Here is a 21597-nt window from a genome sequence, read left to right on the forward strand (position 1 = left end):
TTCCCTGTGCCTCCGAATCTCTAGCTGGCAGTCTCGGTGGCCCAGTGCTTCCTTGTTTCTGGGAAGAAGAGGAGTAGTTGCACCAGTCTACAAGCTGTGCTGCTTCTGTTTGGTAACAAGTCTGTGAGGGCTAAATTGATGTTATTCTTGAATACTGCTCCTTTATATTGGGAATTAAAAACATGACCTGAAGGCATGTAGTTCCTATGACATCTAACAAAATTTATCACAGATCCTGCCCTCCACTTTGCATGTCCAGGTGGTTCTGTGGTAGCTGTTTTTCTGCTTCGTCCAGATCTCTGCTCCCATCCCACTAGTTTCATCTTGTCTTTGCTTCCCTTCCATGTTGCCTTATTATACCACTAGGATGGCTCTCATTAAAAAGGAAAGAAAGAAAGAGTGGGAGAAAAAAAAAGAAAAAAGTGTTAGTGAAGATGCGGGTAAATTGGAACCGTCGTAAGTGCTGGTGGGAATGTAAAATTTTGCAACTGCTTTGGAAAACAGTCTGGCAGTTTCTCTAAAGTTGAATTCCAATTCCAATCCTACCTATATTCCCAAGAATAATGAAAACACAGATTTATGTGTATGAATGTTCATAACAGCTTTATTCATAATGGCCAGAAGGTGAAAATGGTTCAGATGTCCATCAGTTGATGAATGGATAAATAAAATTTTATATATCTGTATAATGGCATATTATTCATCAGTAAAAAGGAATAAAGTGCTGGCACATTCTCCAGCATAGAAGAACCTCGAAAACATTAAGTGAAAGAAGTTAGTTACAAAAACCCACATATTGATATGATTCTGTTTATATGAACTGCCCAGAATAGGCAAATCCATAGAGAACAAAAGTAAAGTTAGTAGATGGCAGTAGGTAGACCTAAGGAACACTGAGGGAAATGAGAAATGACTGCTGACAGATAACGGGATTTGTTTTCGGAATGATGAAAATTTTGTTAACGTTTTAAAAATGACTGTGGTGATAGTTGCTCAACTGTGAATATCCTAAAAACTTTTAAGCAGTTTAAATGGCCACATTTTTTTGGTATGTGAATTATATATCAACCTGGGGTGGGGGGCAGTTTACAGATTATTCCTTCCCTCCTTCCCTTATTATAAGAGAGTGTGTGCACGAGTGAAGGGGATGGGGAGCAGAGGGAGAGAGAGAATCTTCAAGAGGCTCCACACTCTGTGGGATCAATGTGGAGCTTGATCTCATGACCCCGAGATCATGCCCTGAGCCAAAGTCAAGAGTTGGGCGCTTAAGCAACTTAGCCACCCAGGCGCCCCTACAAATTACTTTTTAAGCTTAAGAAACTTTACACTTCCCGTGTAGAACCTGAAATACCAGATGTTCATCACAAGATAATTAAGAATGGTGGGTAACTGGATCGAACCTGGAAATCATATAGGAAAATAGTGATGTACATCCACAGGATGGAATAAGAAACAGTTGATACTTTTAACATATATTTAATGATATGGAGATGTACTTAAAAGAAACAAGTAATGTTATATATTTTGGGACATGTGTATTTACATTGTGTGTGTGTGTGTGTGTGTGTGTGTGTGTGTGTGTGTGTGTGTAAAAAGCCTGGAATATAATGTCAAAAATTTTAAGTTGCTGTCACAGAGTGGAGATTGGAGATAGTTTTATTTCACTGCCTATCTGTACTTGCAGTGTGTTTGTGTCACACACACATATACAGCCTGTTGCCTGACACTTCTCTCCATCTTTGTGAGTGTTGCAGTGGAGCACGTGGTATGGGGGGTCCTGGTGAGATGTGTGTGAGACAAAGCACAGCCGCTGCACTGACCAGAGCAGCCCCCATACTTTTATTTTTCATGACACTGAAAGAGTAAACAAGGAACTTCCGTATCTTTGCAGGTTATCAATGCTGCATTGGCTTTAGCAGCAAAACCACAGAGTAAACTGGCCCAAGAGAACATGGATCTTTTTAAAGAGCAGTGGGAAAAACAAGTCCGTGTTCTTACAGATGCTGTCGATGACATTACTTCCATTGATGACTTCTTGGCTGTCTCAGGTAATGAGCTGGTTCCCCCGAGAAGCCTGTGAGAATGTGCATAATTACTTTTCGCCTAAGTCACAATAATGGACAATCAAAACGCCCCCAAATCTGGGCAGGTAAATTATTCTAGCAATAATATTGTGCTGGTTTTCATTTTAATTAAAAAAAACATCAGCAGCTAACAACAACAAACTGTCACTGACTCCTCAGCAGTGGGAGGTGGGGTTGAAATTGTTTCCCTTATGGTGGGGCCGGTCTTGATCTTAGAAACAGGAAATAGAAAGCTGGCTGGCAGTTTTCCCCTATTTGTGTAGAGTAAGATTTTGCAAATTTTGCAACTGTGACCTGTACAACACCATAACGACCCCTCCCTCTTGCTGCTGTTGTATTTAGAAAAAACACTGACATGGGTCCTGGGAGAGGCTGTGGTTATTTCTTATGATCTTGTAAAACTTAAGAGAAGGGATTCCCAGCACCATCACCTTGAATTCCTTTTTGAGAATAATTTTTCCCCCTTCTTGGAAAGCTTCTTCCTTTCTCCCTCAGAAATGATCATAGTTTAACTGCCTACTTTTCGAAAGACTCTGTCTGCATGATGCACAGATAGAAAACAGAGAGGAAATATTTAAGTGGCATTTAATTATGAACTTGCAAAAAATAAATCTGGGTAATTCACCTCACAAAAACAGTTGATTTCATTATATAAACATAAACTGGTAATGACATAGTAAATTGCATTCATATAGAAAATGTCTATCAACTGCAATTCAGTGTTTATCACACAGAGATAAATTTCAATCCATCTCCTTCAAGTTGAGCAAGTATAAATGCATTCTTCGTGTAACAGGGCCTCTGCTGCCCTTAGCTGTACTGCTTGCTCTCTGGAGGTCCCAGGCTTCCTGAGGCCAGTGGCTTTGGTCAGAGTCAGTTGCTGGGTACTTGTAGGGCTAAAACTTCCTGTCACCCCAGGGAACCACAGGCTGCGGCGGTGTGGGAGATCTGAGTGTCAATGGGGCTTGAAAGAGAATCGGGCCTTAAGTATATGCACAGCACAGTCCTCCAGCAATGACCTATATCTAAGGTAACAGTGTGTTCTGCATATTAATGTTCTCCTGTTCCTGCCCGTTCTCCTTGGGACTGGTAGCCGTAGCTGTACTTGAGAGAGTAGGGAGTGTAATCCGTAAACTGCAAAAAGAGGGGATAAGCCACGCTGCTGCAGGACTGCCAAATTGCAGGTGCTGGTACTTTAAAACAAAAAAGCCATTTGCAAGCACATCTTTGCAGGTGCCAAAAATGCAGCAATGGCTTTTTTGGGAAATCTTGGCCTTCTGTTGTTTTTCCCAATGAAGTACTGAATTATTCTTTTTCATAGGTTTAGAGAAAAACATTCCACCTTCACAGCACACTTTTAAGCAAACAACAAATTTCGAAATCTAAATGTAAAGCCCCTCTCCGGAGATAGATCCTACATTCCTATACTTATTTCTTGTGATTAGGTTGGGTTTAGCTCAGGCTTGGTCTCAAGGGATTTTCAGTCCTTCTTACAGCAAAATAAAATGTAATAGAATCAGATGTCCCTCGTGCAACATTCTTCAAATTGGAGAATAAAAAGGATTCTGCAGTAGCATTTAGTGGGATCCAGGCAGTATCTTTAGGGTGTATGACATAAAACAGAAGCATGGTAAAGAGAAATCAAATTCTTTAACAGATACACTTTTATCTAGTGAGTATATTCAATGTTTATGCAGATGAGGGAAAATATAAGGGGTCGACTCGATGGAAAGGAGTTTAGACAGTAAAAACATGGAACAGTTCTCTCAGTCAGAAAGTGATATTTTCAGAGTACCTGAATTTTAGAGGTCTACCCAGTATATTTCTCCAAAGTTTTGTCACAGGCTCACTTAGCAGAGTCAGGCAATTAAGAGTAACAGGGCCAGGCTATTATTCATAATTCTTTTTTTTTTTTTTTTCTTTAAGATTTTATTTATCTGACAGAGAAAGAGATCACAAGCAGGCAGTCAGAGAGTTGGGGGTGAAGCAGGCTCCCTGCTGAGCAGAGAGCCCGACATGGGGCTCGATCCAGGACCCTGAGATCTTGACCTGAGCTGAAGGCAGAGACTTAACCCTCTGAGCCACTCAGGCACCCCTATTATTCATAATTCTTATAATTTTCTTATGGTGTGCTTCATAGGGACATGGGATGAAGGAGGAGACAAGCAAATGCCTGGGCAGAGTTCTCCACCACTGACCAGTTTTAAGCATTCACACTTTCTGTCCTCACACACCTCCCCCACCCATGGGAGCTTCAGCATGTCTCTGTGGGCGACTAGAGTTGTCTTCCCATCTCACCTGACCCAGTCTTGCTAGGGAAGTGACTGGCTCTCATCATGAGGAACCCCAGTTTAAACTGGGCAGGCCCCCACTGGTGTCCAGTCCTTCGCCCTGGGGCAGTTGACAGCATCTCTCGTTGTGCACCATGGTTTGGAGAGTGGGTATCAGTCTGTAGCATTCATAGACAGCCTCTGGACAAGGAGTCCTATCTTGTCCTCATCCTAATGTGCCCTCTTTGCCAATTTCCCCTTGCCCTGTGGCACACTGGGGCTTCAGCAGTCCTGTCAATGAGGTTGGCATGTCTTCACGTAAAGGGTCTGCCAGGCAAGTGCCCAGCACAGTCTCAATTCAGCTTGGCTTCTGGCATCATACATCTTCGCTAAATGCAGAGTAAGGAAGCTGCTTGACTCCCTTGAGTGGTTGTTGTATACTGTTTTCTCCTATATTCTAGTACCTCTAGCAGTGTGATAGATTTTGTGGAATATTTCCACTACTGATTTTCCACCATCAAATCGTTCTTGGAATTGATGGTGTCTCAATGTTCATCCACTCAATGTAGCCGTCCACTAGCCAAGAACCCCTTCAGGAGTAAGTTACTTAGGGAATAGGGCTACTTTCTCTGTATTATTCCTGCATATTCAGTTCCATTGGTTCCCAAAGTTCCCGCATACTTGCCACAAGTCATATCTAAATTTGTGGCTCGAGAAGTAATGGTCATATTGTGTATAATCTGGCCAACCTACCAAGCATTTCATGAGGCTGCAGGGCAAAGGAAACTTGGGTCCCTATGTATCAGGTATGAGACAGTGGCACTTCAGGGGTTATGCATGCCCGCCCAACCCCGGGAAGAGAGAGTGGGGGCTCTTTTTCACCAACTTGTATTCAGAATGTGACTTGTAAATATTGGAGATGGTTAAGATGGTAGAGCGCATTCAGCAAACCCCAAGTATATTTATACTGTGACTGATCCCTTAAGGACAGGAATTTGAAATTTATCAAAGTGATAAAGACTGTTTGAATTTCATTTGAATTGTATTTGATAAATGTTTTCCATGGAAGTGTAATTTACTCTTAAATGTTTATTCTGGTTATATGTGGAAGTTTCAGTTACCTTCCCTTTTTTTTTTTTTTTAATTCAAGTGTTTAGAGTCGTTCTAATTGGGCTAATTACATTTCTTTACCTCACGCTTTTGGAAACAAATAGTATACCACATTAGATACTTTAGGGTAACACCTAAGAGTGGTGATTTGTACTTCTTCACCAAGTGTCAGTGTGCCCAAAGAATTTGGTTTGACTGAAGGCCATTATTACTATTCTTTTTGATGGAAGGCCACTAAATAAAAGGATTATTATACCCAATTTGGGGAGGGGTTGTGTTTGAGAGCAAAAAACCTATGAAACTACAGATAAAGTAGTGGTCAAGTTGGGTGTGATTTCTGATTCCTGTGCCCACTAGCTGTGTGAATTTGAGCAGTTCAGTTAATACTTATGTGCCTTGGTTTCCTCATTAATTAATGGTGTTTTTTAATTTTATTTTTTAAAAGACTTACTTATTTTAGAGCGCATAGGCATACATGGGGGAGGGACAGAGGGAGAGAATCTCAGACTTCACAGTGAGTGTGGAACCAGACGTGGGGCTCAATCCCATGGCCCTGAAGTCATGATCTGAGCCAAAACCAAGAGTCAGAGGCTTCACCGACTGAGCTGCCCAGGTGCCCCTAATTTTTTTTTTTTTTTAATGGCTAGTCTATAAAGAGTTAAATGTCAAGCACTCAGAATAGATTAAGTCCTCTATATGAAGTATTAATATTGTCACCTCCTGTGTCTGTATTAAGTTTACGTCAGTAAGTAGAGTCAGAGCAAAGGGTATGCAGAATGGGCCCTGTTACTCATCATGAATTGAAGTATGAGTTCATGCAGCCTTTTTGGAGAATTCCAAGCTTGGTGCTTGGAGGGCAGTTAGGCATCACACATCTACTTTAAACATATATGCCTTTTGACTTAGTAATCCTATTGCTAGAAATTTTCCCCAGGGATATGTACCTAAATATTTGCCAAAATACCTGTACAAGGATGTTCTTGTCAAGCAAAATGTCTAAGAGAAGACTAAGTTAATTATGGCCCTTGCATCTATTCATTAGGGTACTTTGCAGTCACCAAAAAGGATGAGATAGATGGGTGGAGGCAGGCCTAGAAAGGTTTTTGAAATGAAAAACATAAAATAGTGTCCATAATATGATCCCTTATTAGACTGTTGTGTTTGTGACTTTTTTCCTCTTAAGTGGCACCTCTGATGTTGAATAGTCAGTGTATTTAATGGGGTACAGATTGGTGTGTCAACTCATAATGGACCCATGCTGAGTTTCCTTGGTAATTCAATTAAAGCTAAAGTAATTTATGGTTTAGGTTAGCATAGGTACCTCCAACCCTCCCTTGTTTGTACCTGTCCAGTGGAAACTCATTTCTGCCTGATGGCTGAAGTGTAGTGAGCAGAATTGGTGCTTAAATCTTGGGTATGTGGTGGCCTCAGCTGGATGGGGCTTTCCTAGAGACCGCTATTGAGGGATGGGAGAGACTATTACTTTAGTCAGCTTCCCAAAATAGAAGGCTTCCTTTGTTGCTAAAACATGGCAAGCCCTTCCTTGGTTTAGGTTCACTAGAAGAAAGCCAGTGTTAATTCAAGAAAGTGAAAATTGATTTTTTTTTTTAAGATTTTATTTATTTATTTATTTATTTATTTATTATTTGATAGAGATCACAAGTAGGCAGAGAGGCAGGCAGAGAGAGAGGAGGAAGCAGGCTCCCGGCTAAGCAGAGAGCCCGATGTGGGGCTCGATCCCAGGACCCTGAGATCATGACCCGAGCCGAAGGTAGAGGCTCATACCCACTGAGCCACCCAGGCGCCCCTCAAAATTGATTTTTAAAAACATCAGTGTCTAGATGAAGGTTAACAAATCTTTGGTGGAAGTTTGGGCTACTTTGTCTAATGAATGAAAAAGAATGCTATGCTTCATTGATTCTCAGATGTGTTTCCTCACCAGAATTAACAATCTCGAAACAGGGATGAATTTTAAAATCAGCAATAAAAGAAAACATTGGTCCATGGTTTAGTTAGCAATACTTCTTCCTTTTTGTTTCTTTTATTTTCCTTTCCTTGGTAAGACGAAATACAAATGAAAAAATGTGTTAGGTTTAGCAAAAGCAAAAGTTATGTGCAGGCTCAGTATCAGTCTGTTCAGCTTACGTTATGTAAAGAGTTTGTATTATAAAAGGTGCTTCCAGTGGGTTCCCCTCCCATTTATTCTTATGATTGGTTTATATATCCTCCCTAAAATTTGTTTATGAAAAAGTTTAATAATATTTTCTCTGTTAATAGTACGATGGAAACTCTAGCAAGTTTCCTCTAGTTTTTGAATTAGGGTCTTGTTAGCCATACAGTGGTAATTCATTTTTCCCTTCTATAATAGGAATTCATACTGTATTTTGGCTTTCACTGGAAATATTTTAATTTATTTAAAGAAGAACTTTTATAGCAATTTTAAGTTCACAGCAAAATTAAGAGGAGGGTACAGAGATTTTCTATCTGTCTGTACCCCCACACATGCACAGCCTTCCCCATCGTGGTGGCACATTTGTCACAGTTGATGAACCTATACATCATTATCACCCGAAGTCCATAATGTACATTACTGTTCACTGTTGGTTGGTGTACCTGCCATGGGTTTGGACAAATGTATCCATCATTACAGTGTCCTATATAGTGTTTACTGCCCTAAAAAATCCTCTCTACTCTGCCTGTTCTTCCCTCCTGCCTCCAACTCCCAGTATATTTTACTGTCTCCATAGTTTTTATTGCCTTTTCCAGAAGGTCATTTGGTTGGAATTATAGAGTATGTAGCCTTTCAGATTGGCATCTTTCATTTAATACACACTGAAGGTTTCTCCATGTCTTTTTGTGGCTCCGTAGCTCATTTGTTGTCAGTACTGAATAATATCCCATGGTCTGGATTTACCTCATTTTTGCCTTCACCCACTGAAGGACATCTTGGTTGCTTTCAGCTTTTAGCAGTTACGAACAAAGCTGTCGTAAACATCCATTTGCAGGTCTTTATGTGGACCTAAGTTTTCAGCTCCTTTGGATAAATACCAAGGAGTGGGACTCCTGGAGCCAGGGTCAGGGTGTTGAATTTTATAGGAAACACATTTTTACCAAACTTCTTTTTCAGTTCTTTTACATCATTACTACTATCTCATTGTGATTTTTTTTCATCTTACTCATTTTGCCTGCAGTCTCTTAGGAATTATAAGGAGGAGGGCTTTGGTTTCTCTTGGGGCCTACACTGGAGCCTGAAGCCCAAAGGCAGGGCACTGTGGTGCTCTGCTCTTTGGTAGATACACTAAGTACCACTTGCCTCTGGCTCCCTTTGACATGAAAGGAAATAGCACCATGACCACTGTCTTGTTTAAAGTATCTTAAGAGGTCAAGCTTACTGTTAGCTCCCTTCTAGACACTGTCACATAGAACTTGATTGAGTATGTTAGCAGAGGCTGCAAGGGGAAGGGGAATGGCCATTGGAAATGGATTAAATCAGGAGGCAGTCCAGAATAATGACATGTCAGTGCAGAAGAGGGCCAGGGCTGACAAAGAAATGACCAGATACATTTTCTTTTCTTCTTTTTTTTTTTTTTTAATTTATTTATTTGACAGAGAGAGATCACAAGTAGACAGGCAGGCAGAGAGAGAGGAGGGAAGCAGGCTCCCTGCTGAGCAGAGAGCCCGATGTGGGGCTCGATCCCAGGACCCTGGGATCATGACCTGAGCCAAAGGCAGAGGGTTTAACCTGCTGAGCCACCCAGGTGCCCCCCAGATACATTTTCTAAGCGGCTAACATTTACCCTGATTATTCTGGCTCCTCCAGAAAAACCAGGACCTTTGGTCTTTGACCTGTTGTACCAGGTATTCTTTTGGCTTAAGCGAGTGAGCATGTCTTCTACAAGTTCTTAAAGGTCTTAAAGAAAACTCCTTTCTGAACAGAAAGACAGTGGCCAAATGAGGACATGGGGGCTTTCCTTTCTTTCACTCTCCTACCCACCCCACAGAGTCTGAGCAGCCCTGTCATTTGGGCTGTCTGCTGGTGGTCTCTGCATTTCTGGGGCAGTGAGAACATTTCCTTCACCATTCTGGGTGGGCCGGTTCAGATTGACATCATCCATTTGAATAGCTCTGTAGTGCCCATATTTTATACCTTCTCTGCTCTTGGACATTTTGGTTGCTTCCACTTTGCTGTTACTATAGATGAAACTGAGGCTGACTCCTTACTCTGGGGTTCCCAGAATCCAGTGTTAAGCATTTTGCTTTGAGGAAAAATAGTTTCAATGGGTTTTCCAAATCCAGGTCTATAACTAGTAGGAGTCACCTGTCAGCTTAACAGGATTCAAGGGTTTTTGCAAATACCACAGTAGTTCCATGGCCACCTGTAAAAGGATTACTAAATGTTTTGCCCCAGGTGGGTTCCCTTGGTGTCTTCCAAAGGAGGCTTCATTTTGCTTTCCAGCACCTTCTATCCCAGGACTGTCCTGGCTTCTTGGCAAATTGTCTGAATACCACTGGCATCTACTGGAGGAAGGGGCAAGGGACTGGAAGGATAGAGCCTTCTAGTGAATGCTTTCTTCTATTTTAGACTTTGTTTTGGACCTAAGGTCAGTGAGATTAAAAGAAGAGAGAAGTTATTAAGGTTTCTGTGATCTGAATTTTCTGCCTGGCTTACAGAACAGTTGTGCCTTAAAGATCTTGATTCATCTCTCCCTCTACCTATAAACCTGGAATTGAAGATTGTTATTCTTGGAGGTGATTACAGGTTGAGTTTCTGTGGGACAGTTAATCCAGTGGTGAGTCCAGTCTCTTCAGTGAAATACATGGGGAGCTTTGGCCCTGCAGCTGACCCAGAACGAGCACTGAGTGAGTGATAGATGCCAGCCTGTAGTTGTCCCCTTCTAGTGGAATGCCTTCTCCCTCATTCAGGTTTTTATTTGTTCTTCAGAAAATCACATTTTGGAAGATGTGAACAAATGCGTCATTGCTCTCCAGGAGAAAGATGTGGATGGGCTGGACCGCACAGCTGGTGCGATTCGAGGCCGGGCTGCTCGGGTCATTCATGTAGTGACCTCAGAGATGGACAACTATGAGCCAGGGGTCTACACAGAGAAGGTGCTGGAAGCCACGAAGCTGCTCTCCAACACAGGTTCGGGGACTCCCTCCCTTTACTGTGCTCCACCCACACAGATGGCCTGGGTAGGCCGGACCACTCTGTGAGTCCAGACCCTGTGGTTAGGAAGGGTGAGATCAGGACACAGTGCAGGTCTGCCCATGACATGTCTGGGTCAAACATCAGACTTTGAGAAGTTGATCCGCCAAGTTAAGTGTTTCACCTTTCTTTCCCATGCGTCCCACAGCTTATGATGGAAATAGTTCTGAACATATTTGAGATGAATTTCTTTGTTGAGTCTTGTTAGTGAATAAATACTAAATTAAGGTCGGGGGGCGGTCCTGTTCTTAAGCAAGGCCTCCACTTTGTCTCACTTCAGTGGCTCATCCATCCGAATCTGGTATTGCAGAATCTGATCAGAGACAAAGATGATTTGAGTCTTGGTAAAATACAGCGTTTAATTTATTTCCACTATAAATATTGCTCACAAAGGTAGAGGCAGAGGCTCTTCATCACATACCTCGCTGCCTCTGTGTCACTGAGGGATTGAGGGAGGGCTGGTAGAATGGTGCTGTCTGCCGGGCCAGCAGGATCTGCCTCGCCTCTTTCTCCACAGTCATGCCACGTTTTACCGAGCAAGTGGAGGCAGCCGTGGAAGCCCTCAGCTCAGACCCTGCCCAGCCCATGGATGAGAACGAGTTTATCGATGCCTCCCGCCTGGTGTACGATGGCATCCGGGACATCAGGAAAGCAGTGTTGATGATAAGGGTGAGTAACTACATTTTAGATGTTTTAACAGCTTCTTTGTTATCATTTGCTAAACTTGAGCAATGCATCATTCTGGAACTCACCAGATGCGGTGGCAGTATATTAAAACCATGAATCTAAAAGCTGTTAGAATGAGATATATTTAATTATGTTGTCTAAAATGACTTTTAGTTGCAAGTTAGAGCCCAAACTTGGGCCAAGAAGGGGAGCAAATGTGAGTTGGCTCTGAGGATTTAGTTGCAGGCATATCATCCCCACAAATAGGAGGCTTCTGGTAAGTTAGAGGGAAGAAACACCGAATGAAGGCTCTTCGGTTGAGTACTCCCTTATCCTTCACGTAGAGTGTTGCTGTCCTTGAAGGAGTGGCGGGGAGGCTCCTGGGGCTCAGTGTGCACGGGAAGGATGAGAGCCTGTGGCGGCGGCTGCTGATGCTTCTCGAAAGTGCCACCTTCTCCTGGCCCCATTGGACCCACTTGCTCCAAGAACACAGCAGTTCTTACCATGTGAGGGAAAGGCCAGCACCCCCTCTGAGGTGGCATAAACAGAGGGGTTTTGAGAAACTACTGTCCCCTCTAATACAGTGCAGGGTGCTGGGCCAGCTCTCAGAGCTGTCTTTCCCTAGCGTTTCGTCTCTCACGTGCTGTTCTGAGAATGAGCCTCTTGGTCTGGAAGCTGGAAGCAGGGAGTATGTGTCTCTCTCCCCAGAGCCCCCCGGGGGTCCTACAAGCCTAGTCCAGGCCCCACTCTCCTTGCAGAGCCATGGTTGCCCTGCGGGGCCTGCCTACTGCAGAGATAGTGGCTGGGCTGGGCTGGGCTGCCGGGCTGGTAGGCTCAGGGGAGTTTCATTTACACTTTCATGGTTTGCTAGTCAAACCTCTCAAGGTAGGCAGCGATTCTGCCCCACTTTTTATCTTCTCAGCTTGGCACCATGCAGAATCTAGCCAGATTGTCAGCTGGAAACAGAGGCCATTTCTAAGGCAGTGGCATGAGGCTAGACCCATTTTGTATGCAGTGTAGAAACACTTGGGCAAGACCACTGCTGCTCCTCCCTGGGGGTGAGGAGGAAAGAGAAGTGTTCATGGATTGCCTGGTAGGCTGCTGACTTTTCTTACTGGCTCCTGATCCCCTAGACATGGTGGGGGTTGGGGGCAGGGAATTGATTTGCTTCCTGCATACGTGTGGCCAAGAAGAAACCTGGCCTGGGTGAATGATAGGTTAAACCCAGCAGCCATAGCTCAGTGGTGTGAAGGGACTCACAGTCCCATCGACTGTGAGTTCATCGATAATGAACACATCCCTATTTTTCCAGACTTCTTTTCCATACTGACAGACACTTAAATAGAATAAAAGGAACCTTAATGATAAAGAGGAGTCATGGGTGGGTGAGGTTTGAGGGGTTTAAGTGGGTAGATACTGCAGACATGAAAGGAAATGCATGCATTTCTTCAAGTCCTGTTGTGGGAAAGCAAGTCCTGGGAGCAGGCAAGCCTCCCAGGCCCCTCTTCCAGCTCTCAGACTATAGGCAGGTTCCCTTATCTCCAGAGGTGCTGGTGGTTTTAATGAGCTGTAATGTAGGTAATGTGCCCAGTGCAGGGCCAGGCCGTGAAGGAACTGTGCTGGGACATAAGGATGGCAGCAGCCTGGCAGGAGCACGGTCTTGGGGCCTTGGTTGGGAGAGGCATGGGCCTCTGGGAGCCCTGGAGCTGGGGCGCGGCGGGCAGAGGCCTGTGAAGCAGCCATGTGGCAGGTCCTCGATAATGGCTGTGCACCTGAGCTTTGTTGCTGCTTCAGTTCAAGAATCCTTCCAGTCCCAGGAACTCTCAGCTGCTTGCTGTCTTGTCCTCTACCTCAGCCCTTCAGCTCCTTCCTTATCATTAGCAGTGTCAGGTGTCGCTTTCCGCAGTTCCCACTCTCTCGGACTGTGACAACCTTGAATCTTCCTCCCTTGCCACCTCACTCGGCCTCTCTGGTCTTTGCTTCACTCCTCTTCTAGCTTTGCGTCTCTTGTTAGTCCACAGACTCTCCTTTGCACCATTTCACTTGCTTCTGGTTCCTCCCACAGTAGGGTCCTCATGGAATCCGCCATCTGCTGAGCCCGGAGGAGTGCAGGCAACCGCCCCTCCTGGGGTCCTGGAACCGGCCAGCATTGCCCCCCAGTCTTAGCGCCTGGGGACGGTTTCAGACTTTCCTGCTCGCCTCCTGCGTGATCTGTTATTTCTCTGGTGCGGCGATGGTCTGGACATCCTGCCTGCTCCCTGCCCTGGCTGTGCACGTGGACTCTGCTTTCCCCTCTCTCTGTGACTGTCCCAGTGCTCCTGCCTAAGATTGTCCCCTTCCTTCTTCGTGGCACTTTTCCCTCCTCTCTAAGAAAACCTCTTGGCCCCCCTCTTTCTTAGTCTGCTTTGCTGCTTTGTCCTCATCTCTTCAGCTTCTGACCAGTGGCATGCCGGTAGCAAAGTTCTCAAACTCTTCTACAACTGTCCTCATTCCCTTGGTGGGTAAGACTTGAGAAAAGCATCCGGGGTGACTCTCCGGAGTCCCACACTCACCTGCCCCTTTCTGCCACTCTGTTATCTAATAGGCACGTCCTTATCTTTTACCCCTACCCTGTGCCACCTGGTCTTATGTGTTAGTTGATGGCAACCTACCTTCTACTTGCTCAGGCCCAAACCTCATATTCCCTCTTGCTTGCTCTTTTGGTCTCCTGTCCCACATCGATCTGTCAGCACATCCTGTCAGATCTACCTTCATAATACAAAGCACATGTGAACAGTCCCCACTGTAGCCCAGACCATTAGCATCTCTCACTTGGATTCATGCAGCTGCCTCCCTGTTCTCATCCCTCGATGCCTGCAGTCTCACTCTCCACAGAGCAACCCAAGTGATCCTTTTAAGCTTCAGTCTGATCATGTTACCCACTGCTCAGCACCCTCTGCAGGCTGTGTGGGGCACCAGTCCTCACATTAGCCTGCAGGCCTTCCAGGACCTCACCGCCTGCTGCTCCCTTGGGGTTCTTGTTGACTGGAGTGGACCTGTGACATGAGGGCAGTGAGTTGAGTTTCTCTTCCATGGCTTCCTTGCTCATCTAATTCCCCAGGCAAGTTCCTGCCTCTGGGCCTTGGTTCTGGTGATGACCCCATTGTGCTAGAACACTCCCTCTCAGGTACCTCCCATATCCTGCTCACTGCTTTTTATCACTCATCACTTTATGTGATAAAATTTACTTTCTCATTTTGTTTCTTGTCATTTCTCCCATTTGTATATATGCAAGAACAGGGACATTGCTGTGTGTTAGTTATTTTGTACCTCCAGGGCCCAGAACAGTACTTGGCACACAGATACTCTGCAAAAATCAAAGAGGAGGAAGTACTGGGTTTTCTTGGCAAGCACTGTTCTTGGGTCTCTGCTGGAGGGGTACAGAAGCAGAGGTATTACCAGCAGGCACGTTTTTGAGAAAGATCCTCCACAGGTGTCTGTGACCCTAGGATTTAAAATGGCCAATGGTGGTGTAGTGTTTCATGTTGCCAGGTCAGAGAGACTCCAGGATCTTCCATTTCGGTGTTCCTTGTGGCTTGCTGGTGCCTAGTGTGACCCCCCACCCCCACGCCATCCCTACCTCATCTCACTTAGGGACAGGCTTGGCATTTGCCTGTGTACAAACCCAAGATAGTCTTGGCCGGGCCAGATGCTTCCTCACACATCCTCACATTGGGGCTTCACAGTGAGCCCTTGGGATGGGTTTGGATTAGGTCCTGGTGCAGATGAGGGACTCGCCTCACTGCCCTCCTGTCACAGGCCGGCCAGCTGGGCCAAGAGCCAACCCCAGCTGTTCCGCCTGCTGCCCTGTTACTGATAACTTCCAGAAGACAACATTATGTTTCAAGTCAGCAGCTAATCATGAGAGGCTGGAGGTTGTATGAAATAGGAATTTTATTTCATAATTAAAGAGCTAGGACTGGTAATCAGAACCCTTTGGTACATAACTCAGGCCTTACCTGCCATATTCTTTTTGTATTAATAAAAAGGATCTATCAAAATACATTGCTTATTTGTACTCCTCAAAGCAGTATCCTAAGAGAAACCCCAATATTATGTAATTCATTAATTTTTTTTGCCGTCAAGTGGGAAGGTTATAAAAATATGCTTAATGTTGGATAAAATATTTCTTTTTAATACAGTGTTTCCTACCCAGAGTAATTGTCACCTTTGTGTTAGGATACAGGTGCTAGAGGAGTACATGATTTCAAAGAGAGTGTTGACTCAAGTGGAAGTTGAAGCCTCAGCCCCCATAAGAAACTCCTTGCCCCTTTGGCAAGTGTTGATGTGGTGTCTTTGCCTGGTGTTTGTTGGGTGGGCTTCCAACGTGAGCATCAGTGAGGTGGGGTCTTGGGACGAATAATGAATGATTTTAACTTCATTCCCCAGAACTGTTAGGAACATGGCACATGAAAATCCAGACCTTTGGGTGTTCATACATTGGGCTCAGAGGCCCGGGGTTGTGTCTGACTTGTGATCTCTGTGTTGGTGGTAGACCCCCGAGGAACTGGATGACTCTGACTTTGAGACGGAGGACTTCGATGTCAGAAGTAGGACAAGCGTCCAGACAGAAGATGATCAGCTGATAGCTGGCCAAAGTGCCCGGGTAAGAGACATATTTGACTTCACTTTGCGGCTCCTCCCTGTGCCACTAGGAACTTGGCTTTTTATTTTCTAGGAAAACACTCAGTATTGAGAACACCATTTTCCCATTCTCTCTCTGGCAGCAGGACTGAGGTGAACCTCAGTTGTGGCACATGCTAGCCTGTTGTATGTTCCTCCAGAATACCTCCTTGGTTGGGAGCAGGGCAGGAACAAGCCCTCTGCCTCAGCTGTGCCCTGGGGCTTTGGTTGATGACAGAGCCCCGCATCGGGAGTGCCCTAGCATCCAGTCAATGCAATGTTTGTTAAAAGGATTGTGAAATTCGAAAAAGATTGCTGTCTTTGCCCATCTCAATGATATCATGGGTATGAACTATTTAATTATTCATGGTTTACAAAAAAAACAACAGTGGTACATTCAAGAAAATCATTCAGAGCCATTGCATTCATTTGAGTCATTAAATCTTCAATCAATAGCATTTATGTTTTTGGGAGCATGCCAAGAAATATTTCTGTGGAGTCTTTTTGCACTCCGTAGAAATCATTTTGAACAGCAAATGCATCCTTGCTTTTGGACCCCACTCCATCATGAGCACTTGGGGGAGCTGAGTGGGGAGCAGCTCCAGGCTTGGTGTCTGTGGGCCTTGAGGTGGGCACCAGGCCTCCAGATGCTGCTTTTATAGGGTTTCAGTGCCATGTCACATAGCTAAAAGTAGAAGCCATGGGAAGTGCCCAGTCAGGGCCCACCAGGGAGAGGGCTCCATGCATCATTCCCTTCTCGTATGTCCTCTCCCCACGGCAGCAGGCAGAGGATAAACTCACCAAAAAATTAAGCAGCTTCTGTTCCTGTACAGGTGTGATCTGGAAGCTTCCATGTTAGGTTTCTATCCTTTGCAGTGTGTTTTCTCCACACAAAAACTTGTTCTTGAAAGTGGGTCGGAAATTCAGGCTGCTGTCAACTTCTGCTCCAAATGAGAAGAAATGGACCTTCAGGAAAAATGAAATCTATTAAAGCATTATCTTACCTATGTCATAGATTGCTTGGTAGAAATACTCTGGGCTAATGCACTGTGAGAACTTCATCTTCTCTTTCTGTAAGAGCTTTCTGTGCTTCTGATTCCAGGCGATCATGGCTCAGCTTCCCCAGGAGCAAAAAGCAAAGATTGCAGAACAGGTGGCCAGCTTCCAGGAAGAAAAGAGCAAGCTGGATGCCGAAGTGTCCAAGTGGGACGACAGTGGTAATGACATCATCGTGCTGGCCAAACAGATGTGCATGATTATGATGGAGATGACAGACTTCACCCGGTGAGCCGCCCCCACCCCCACCACGTGCACAGAGGTGACCCTGTGCTGCTTTGCAGACCTTTCCTTTTTCTGTCCATCTCCAGTTACATATGACAGTGCCTGTTCTCTCTCGTCAGAGGTAAAGGGCCGCTCAAAAATACATCAGATGTGATCAGTGCCGCCAAGAAAATTGCGGAGGCTGGATCCAGGATGGACAAGCTCGGCCGGACCATTGCAGACCATGTGAGTGAGAGGCTTGCTCTGGGTTTCTTAGGTCACCCCAACCTGGACCGCTCCAAGGTGGTAACAGTAATGTTTTTCTGGGGACACGGCACTCATCTTATCTCTGACATTGTGCTTAACTTGTCAACCTCCCCGATTAATACCAGCAGAGATTTGTAAGGATTTCTGAGTTCCTCCTTTCCTTTGACAAGTCTTAGGAGCCAGGCATAGTGTGCGTGCAAGCACCTCTCTAAAGCAGGTGTGTGTATCCTGCCGTCTGCCGTGGTGGCGGCTCGGCAGCCGCTACTGTGGGCTGCTGCTTGTTCTCTCCTCCTTGCCTGCAGATCCAGCCGGGAGCTGCCTCTGGGGCCTCCCACACTGAAACTGGGCAGCTCGTGGGGGTATTTCGTCTAAGAACTAGATGCCCCATGCCAGTGCTTTGGAAAGCTGATGGGCTCTGCTGGGGACAGATGTGTCTGTCCCCTGTACCATGTGTTCTCAAGCACCCAGCCTTCATCCCTTTGCTTCCATATGCATGTATCAACAAATGTCATTCCTGCCTCTTGGCAAGTTTACACTACATCTCCCTTGATGCTCTAAGTTTATTCCCAGAGCCCCTGTAGCCCATTAGAGTTTCTGTCTGCAGGTCCAGCCCTGCAGTCCCCTCCTTGCCAGAAGGATCCAAGCTGCAGAACAAGTGGCCATGTTTCCTCACCACTCAAGCCAAAGATGCAGAGGTCCTTCTTGACTCCCCTCTTTGCAATCCAGGACTAAGCCCTGGTGTATCTGCTGGCCACACCCAGTCTTTTCCTCTCTGCAACCACCAGCTCAGCCCAGGCCTCCACAGCCCAGGCCCAGCCAGTGGTAGCCTCTCCTCACTGGTCCTGCCCTCCACTCCATGTGGGACATGGCCGTCAGCACAGTCCTAATGGGCAGACCAGATGGGGTCCACAGTTCTTCGCTAGCTTCCTCGCACAACATTCGGGAGCCCCAGCATGCTTTCCAGGCCTCTGTTAAGACCACCTCTCAGTACACTTCAGCCTCACCGGAGGGAGGGGTTTGCTGTAAACACTTGAGAGAGGCGCTCTATTTTGTTGCTGGGGGGAAGCTTCCTAAGCCATCCTCAGCTTTGGCAACAGGACGGGAAATGGGCTGCCCTTGAGTTTCCCTGAAGTTGGTCAAGACCTCAGGTGTGCTTTCCCTTGCGTCAGGTTACTCACTCATCCCCCGTCTTTGCCGAAAGTTAACGTCTCCTTTTTGTCAGGTGTTTACAGTGTGCATCACAGTTGAGCACATAAAGTCCTGTGAGCAGACGAGCACTTGGGTGGTTATTAGTAGCTCAGAGCATTCTCTCCCTTTTCTCAGAACCAGGCTCTTGCTGAGGCTTTTTCTCCCTTTGAGGGACGTGGGCCTCAGCAGAGCGAGCCTAGGACCGGAGTCCCCCAGTAACTGGTAACTCCCCTCCCCTGCCCTTCAGGGCACACTGAGCTGTACCCAGCTTTGCCTGGTGTTGGGGGGGCTGTGTTGGGGCCAGGCCTGGGTTGGGACGCTGAACCTGCTGCTCCCCCATCAGTGCCCAGACTCAGCCTGCAAGCAGGACCTGCTGGCCTACCTGCAGCGGATCGCCCTGTACTGCCACCAGCTCAACATTTGCAGCAAAGTCAAGGCTGAGGTGCAGAATCTAGGAGGGGAGCTCGTCGTCTCTGGGGTAAGTTATATCCATGAAAAGTGATTCTCCAAAATGAAAGTAGCCTCTTGGCCGCATATACTTCTTACCTGCCCTGAAACCACGAAAGTACACTGTGGAAAAACCATTGGTTTCTTCTCCGTCCTCGGTGCCCATGGGCTGCATGTCAGGCACCCTGATGAACCGCAGTGCCTGGTGACAGCTGGGAGCCAATTCCTGGCTGGTCTCTCCCTGGGAAAAAGTATTTTTATCTTTCTTGTTCTCCCCCTAGAGAGAAATTGAACCTGTTCCAAAATTACAAAGATAACCTAGCCAGGCTTTCTCAGACCTCCTCCACCCTTCTTCACAGAGTATTCAAGTAGTATCTCTCCCTGTGCCACGGTTCTGAACCCCTCATCACATTGGGCCAGGGGGAGAGGAGTTCTTGCTTGGCCTGTTGGGTTCCCTGTAGCTTCTGCTGATCTCAGGGCTTTTTCTTTGAAAGACTCCATGGTATGTGGGACATCCTGATGGTCCCTAGGTCATGACTGAAAGTGGTGGGTTTCTGTCTAGGAAGCCTCCTTGTCACTGCTGGTTATAGCTCCGCAGTCACTCAGACTGATCCTTCTCTGGGTTTTGAGTCTGAGTAAAGATTTGGGAAGGGGTGGGGACAGGCAAGGTGATGGTGCCTTGTGGTTTTGATACTACTCCCTTGACTTCTAAGTATGTGAAACAGGCATGTTAAGCTTTCTTGGATCAGGGCAGTAGCCACTGGGAGAGCAAATCAGGAATGTGGCTACTGCCCAGACTCCTAGTGTACATGGGGCTGGAGGTCAGGCCTATGATACTCACCACCCTGTCTGTACCTCTCAGGTGGACAGTGCCATGTCCCTGATCCAGGCAGCCAAGAACTTGATGAATGCGGTGGTACAGACAGTGAAGGCATCCTACGTGGCCTCCACCAAATACCAGAAGTCTCAGGGCATGGCTTCCCTCAACCTCCCGGCTGTGTCGTGGAAGATGAAGGCACCTGAGAAAAAGCCCTTGGTGAAGAGAGAGAAGCAGGATGAAACACAGACCAAGATTAAACGGGCATCTCAGAAGAAGCACGTGAACCCTGTGCAGGCCCTAAGTGAGTTCAAAGCCATGGACAGCATCTAGGGCCACCTTGCCAGCTGCCCCCACCCCTTGGGGCTTCTAAAGATCAGTCACTGCTCTTCACTCAAATATATCTGCTAAATAGAACACTGATATTAGATTCCACAGGGAAATAGGCAGATTTTAAACCTGTCCAGGTGGTGAATTTGGTAAGGACATACTTGTGTTTAAATTGGTCAGAAATACTTTTGGAATTCAGGAGCACATTTCTAGCTATATTTTTTGTAAGTTTAAATAAAAATAATTCCATAACCAAAGAGAAACCCACATTAACTTGATAGTGGCACTCTTGACCGAGTTTTCAGTGTGGCATTAGGGGTTGAGATGCGGGGATCAGAATCAGTCTTGGCTAGGGAGGTGGCTTCCACCAGTCCTGGGTTCTGGGGGTTTGGCTGGTGTCACATGACCAAAGATGTTCCCGAGTAAGCTACCTGGGCATCTTAGGAAGCTGTGCCTGGAGAAGGAGCGTTCCCAGAAAGGTTTTGGGGGGACAAACCACACGAAGCTCAGTAGAACATAATGCATCATGAAGAAAACTGGTTACTCTCTTTATGACGTGAAATGAGAATTTTAATGCCTGGTTATAATTACTAATGTACTTTGCTGCAGGACATTAATAAAGTTGCTTTTTTCAGACTAGAATGTTGTGATGCCCTAATCGGAACATACTTTTTCCCCTTTCTCGGCTTCAAATGCAAATTCATCATTGGGCTCACTTTTAATAATTGCAGTGTTTCCTGCCTTGGGCTTTGCAACAGAAGCCTGACAAAAAATAGTGTTTGCTTAAGCAATAATTTAGACTTTACCTTATTTGTGATTACTATAGCGATTACTATAGCTAAAAGGTATAGTTTTGCTGTCTTATTTAAATTTTATGAATTTAAATGTTTTTTACACTAACTTTTCCCAGTAAAGTCCACTATGAAACCAAGTCTGAGAGGCCAAGGTGATTTTCTTTGCCTTCTAGTGGGTCGGGTTTTACATTAAACATCTCTTGGATTTGCCCAGAGCATCTGCGGTGCCCTGGTCCCTCGTGGTGTCCCTCTGCCCTGGGGATAGGGTTGCCCAGCCAGAAACACTATCTGTGCCTCTAAGCTGACAGCTGTCAGGGCTTTGACACTTATGTGCCAGTTCCCCCTCCCCCACCTGGGGAGGGCTTCACCCTCCCCAGGAACTCTGATGTTGGAGCTTCAAGTGCAGGTCAGAACCTTGGAGGCATTCATGATATCTCTGGGGGTGTCTCCCACTCTGTTCTGAATTGTCCTACCAACTTACAACTGTGCTAATAGC

The 21597-nt window shown here is 45.8% G+C and overlaps 1 protein-coding gene across 1 annotated transcript in view; it reads left to right on the forward strand.

Annotated features, from left to right (window-relative positions):
* Positions 1 to 21238, forward strand: part of CTNNA1 (catenin alpha 1) — a gene marked incomplete at its 5' end in the record, with an annotated part of 117221 nt that extends 95983 nt beyond the window's left edge. The window contains 8 exons of the mRNA XM_032847546.1: positions 1892 to 2048; positions 10407 to 10607; positions 11188 to 11339; positions 15871 to 15981; positions 17101 to 17282; positions 17399 to 17504; positions 19057 to 19191; positions 20023 to 21238. Coding sequence (XP_032703437.1) covers positions 1892 to 2048; positions 10407 to 10607; positions 11188 to 11339; positions 15871 to 15981; positions 17101 to 17282; positions 17399 to 17504; positions 19057 to 19191; positions 20023 to 20310 — 1332 coding nt within the window. The remainder of the gene's footprint in view (positions 1 to 1891; positions 2049 to 10406; positions 10608 to 11187; positions 11340 to 15870; positions 15982 to 17100; positions 17283 to 17398; positions 17505 to 19056; positions 19192 to 20022) is intronic.
* Positions 21239 to 21597: the final 359 nt, after the last annotated feature.

This window comes from Lontra canadensis, unplaced genomic scaffold (assembly GCF_010015895.1).
Source record: "Lontra canadensis isolate GAN:19392208 unplaced genomic scaffold, GSC_riverotter_1.0 scaffold189, whole genome shotgun sequence".
Lineage (NCBI taxonomy): Eukaryota > Metazoa > Chordata > Mammalia > Carnivora > Mustelidae > Lontra > Lontra canadensis.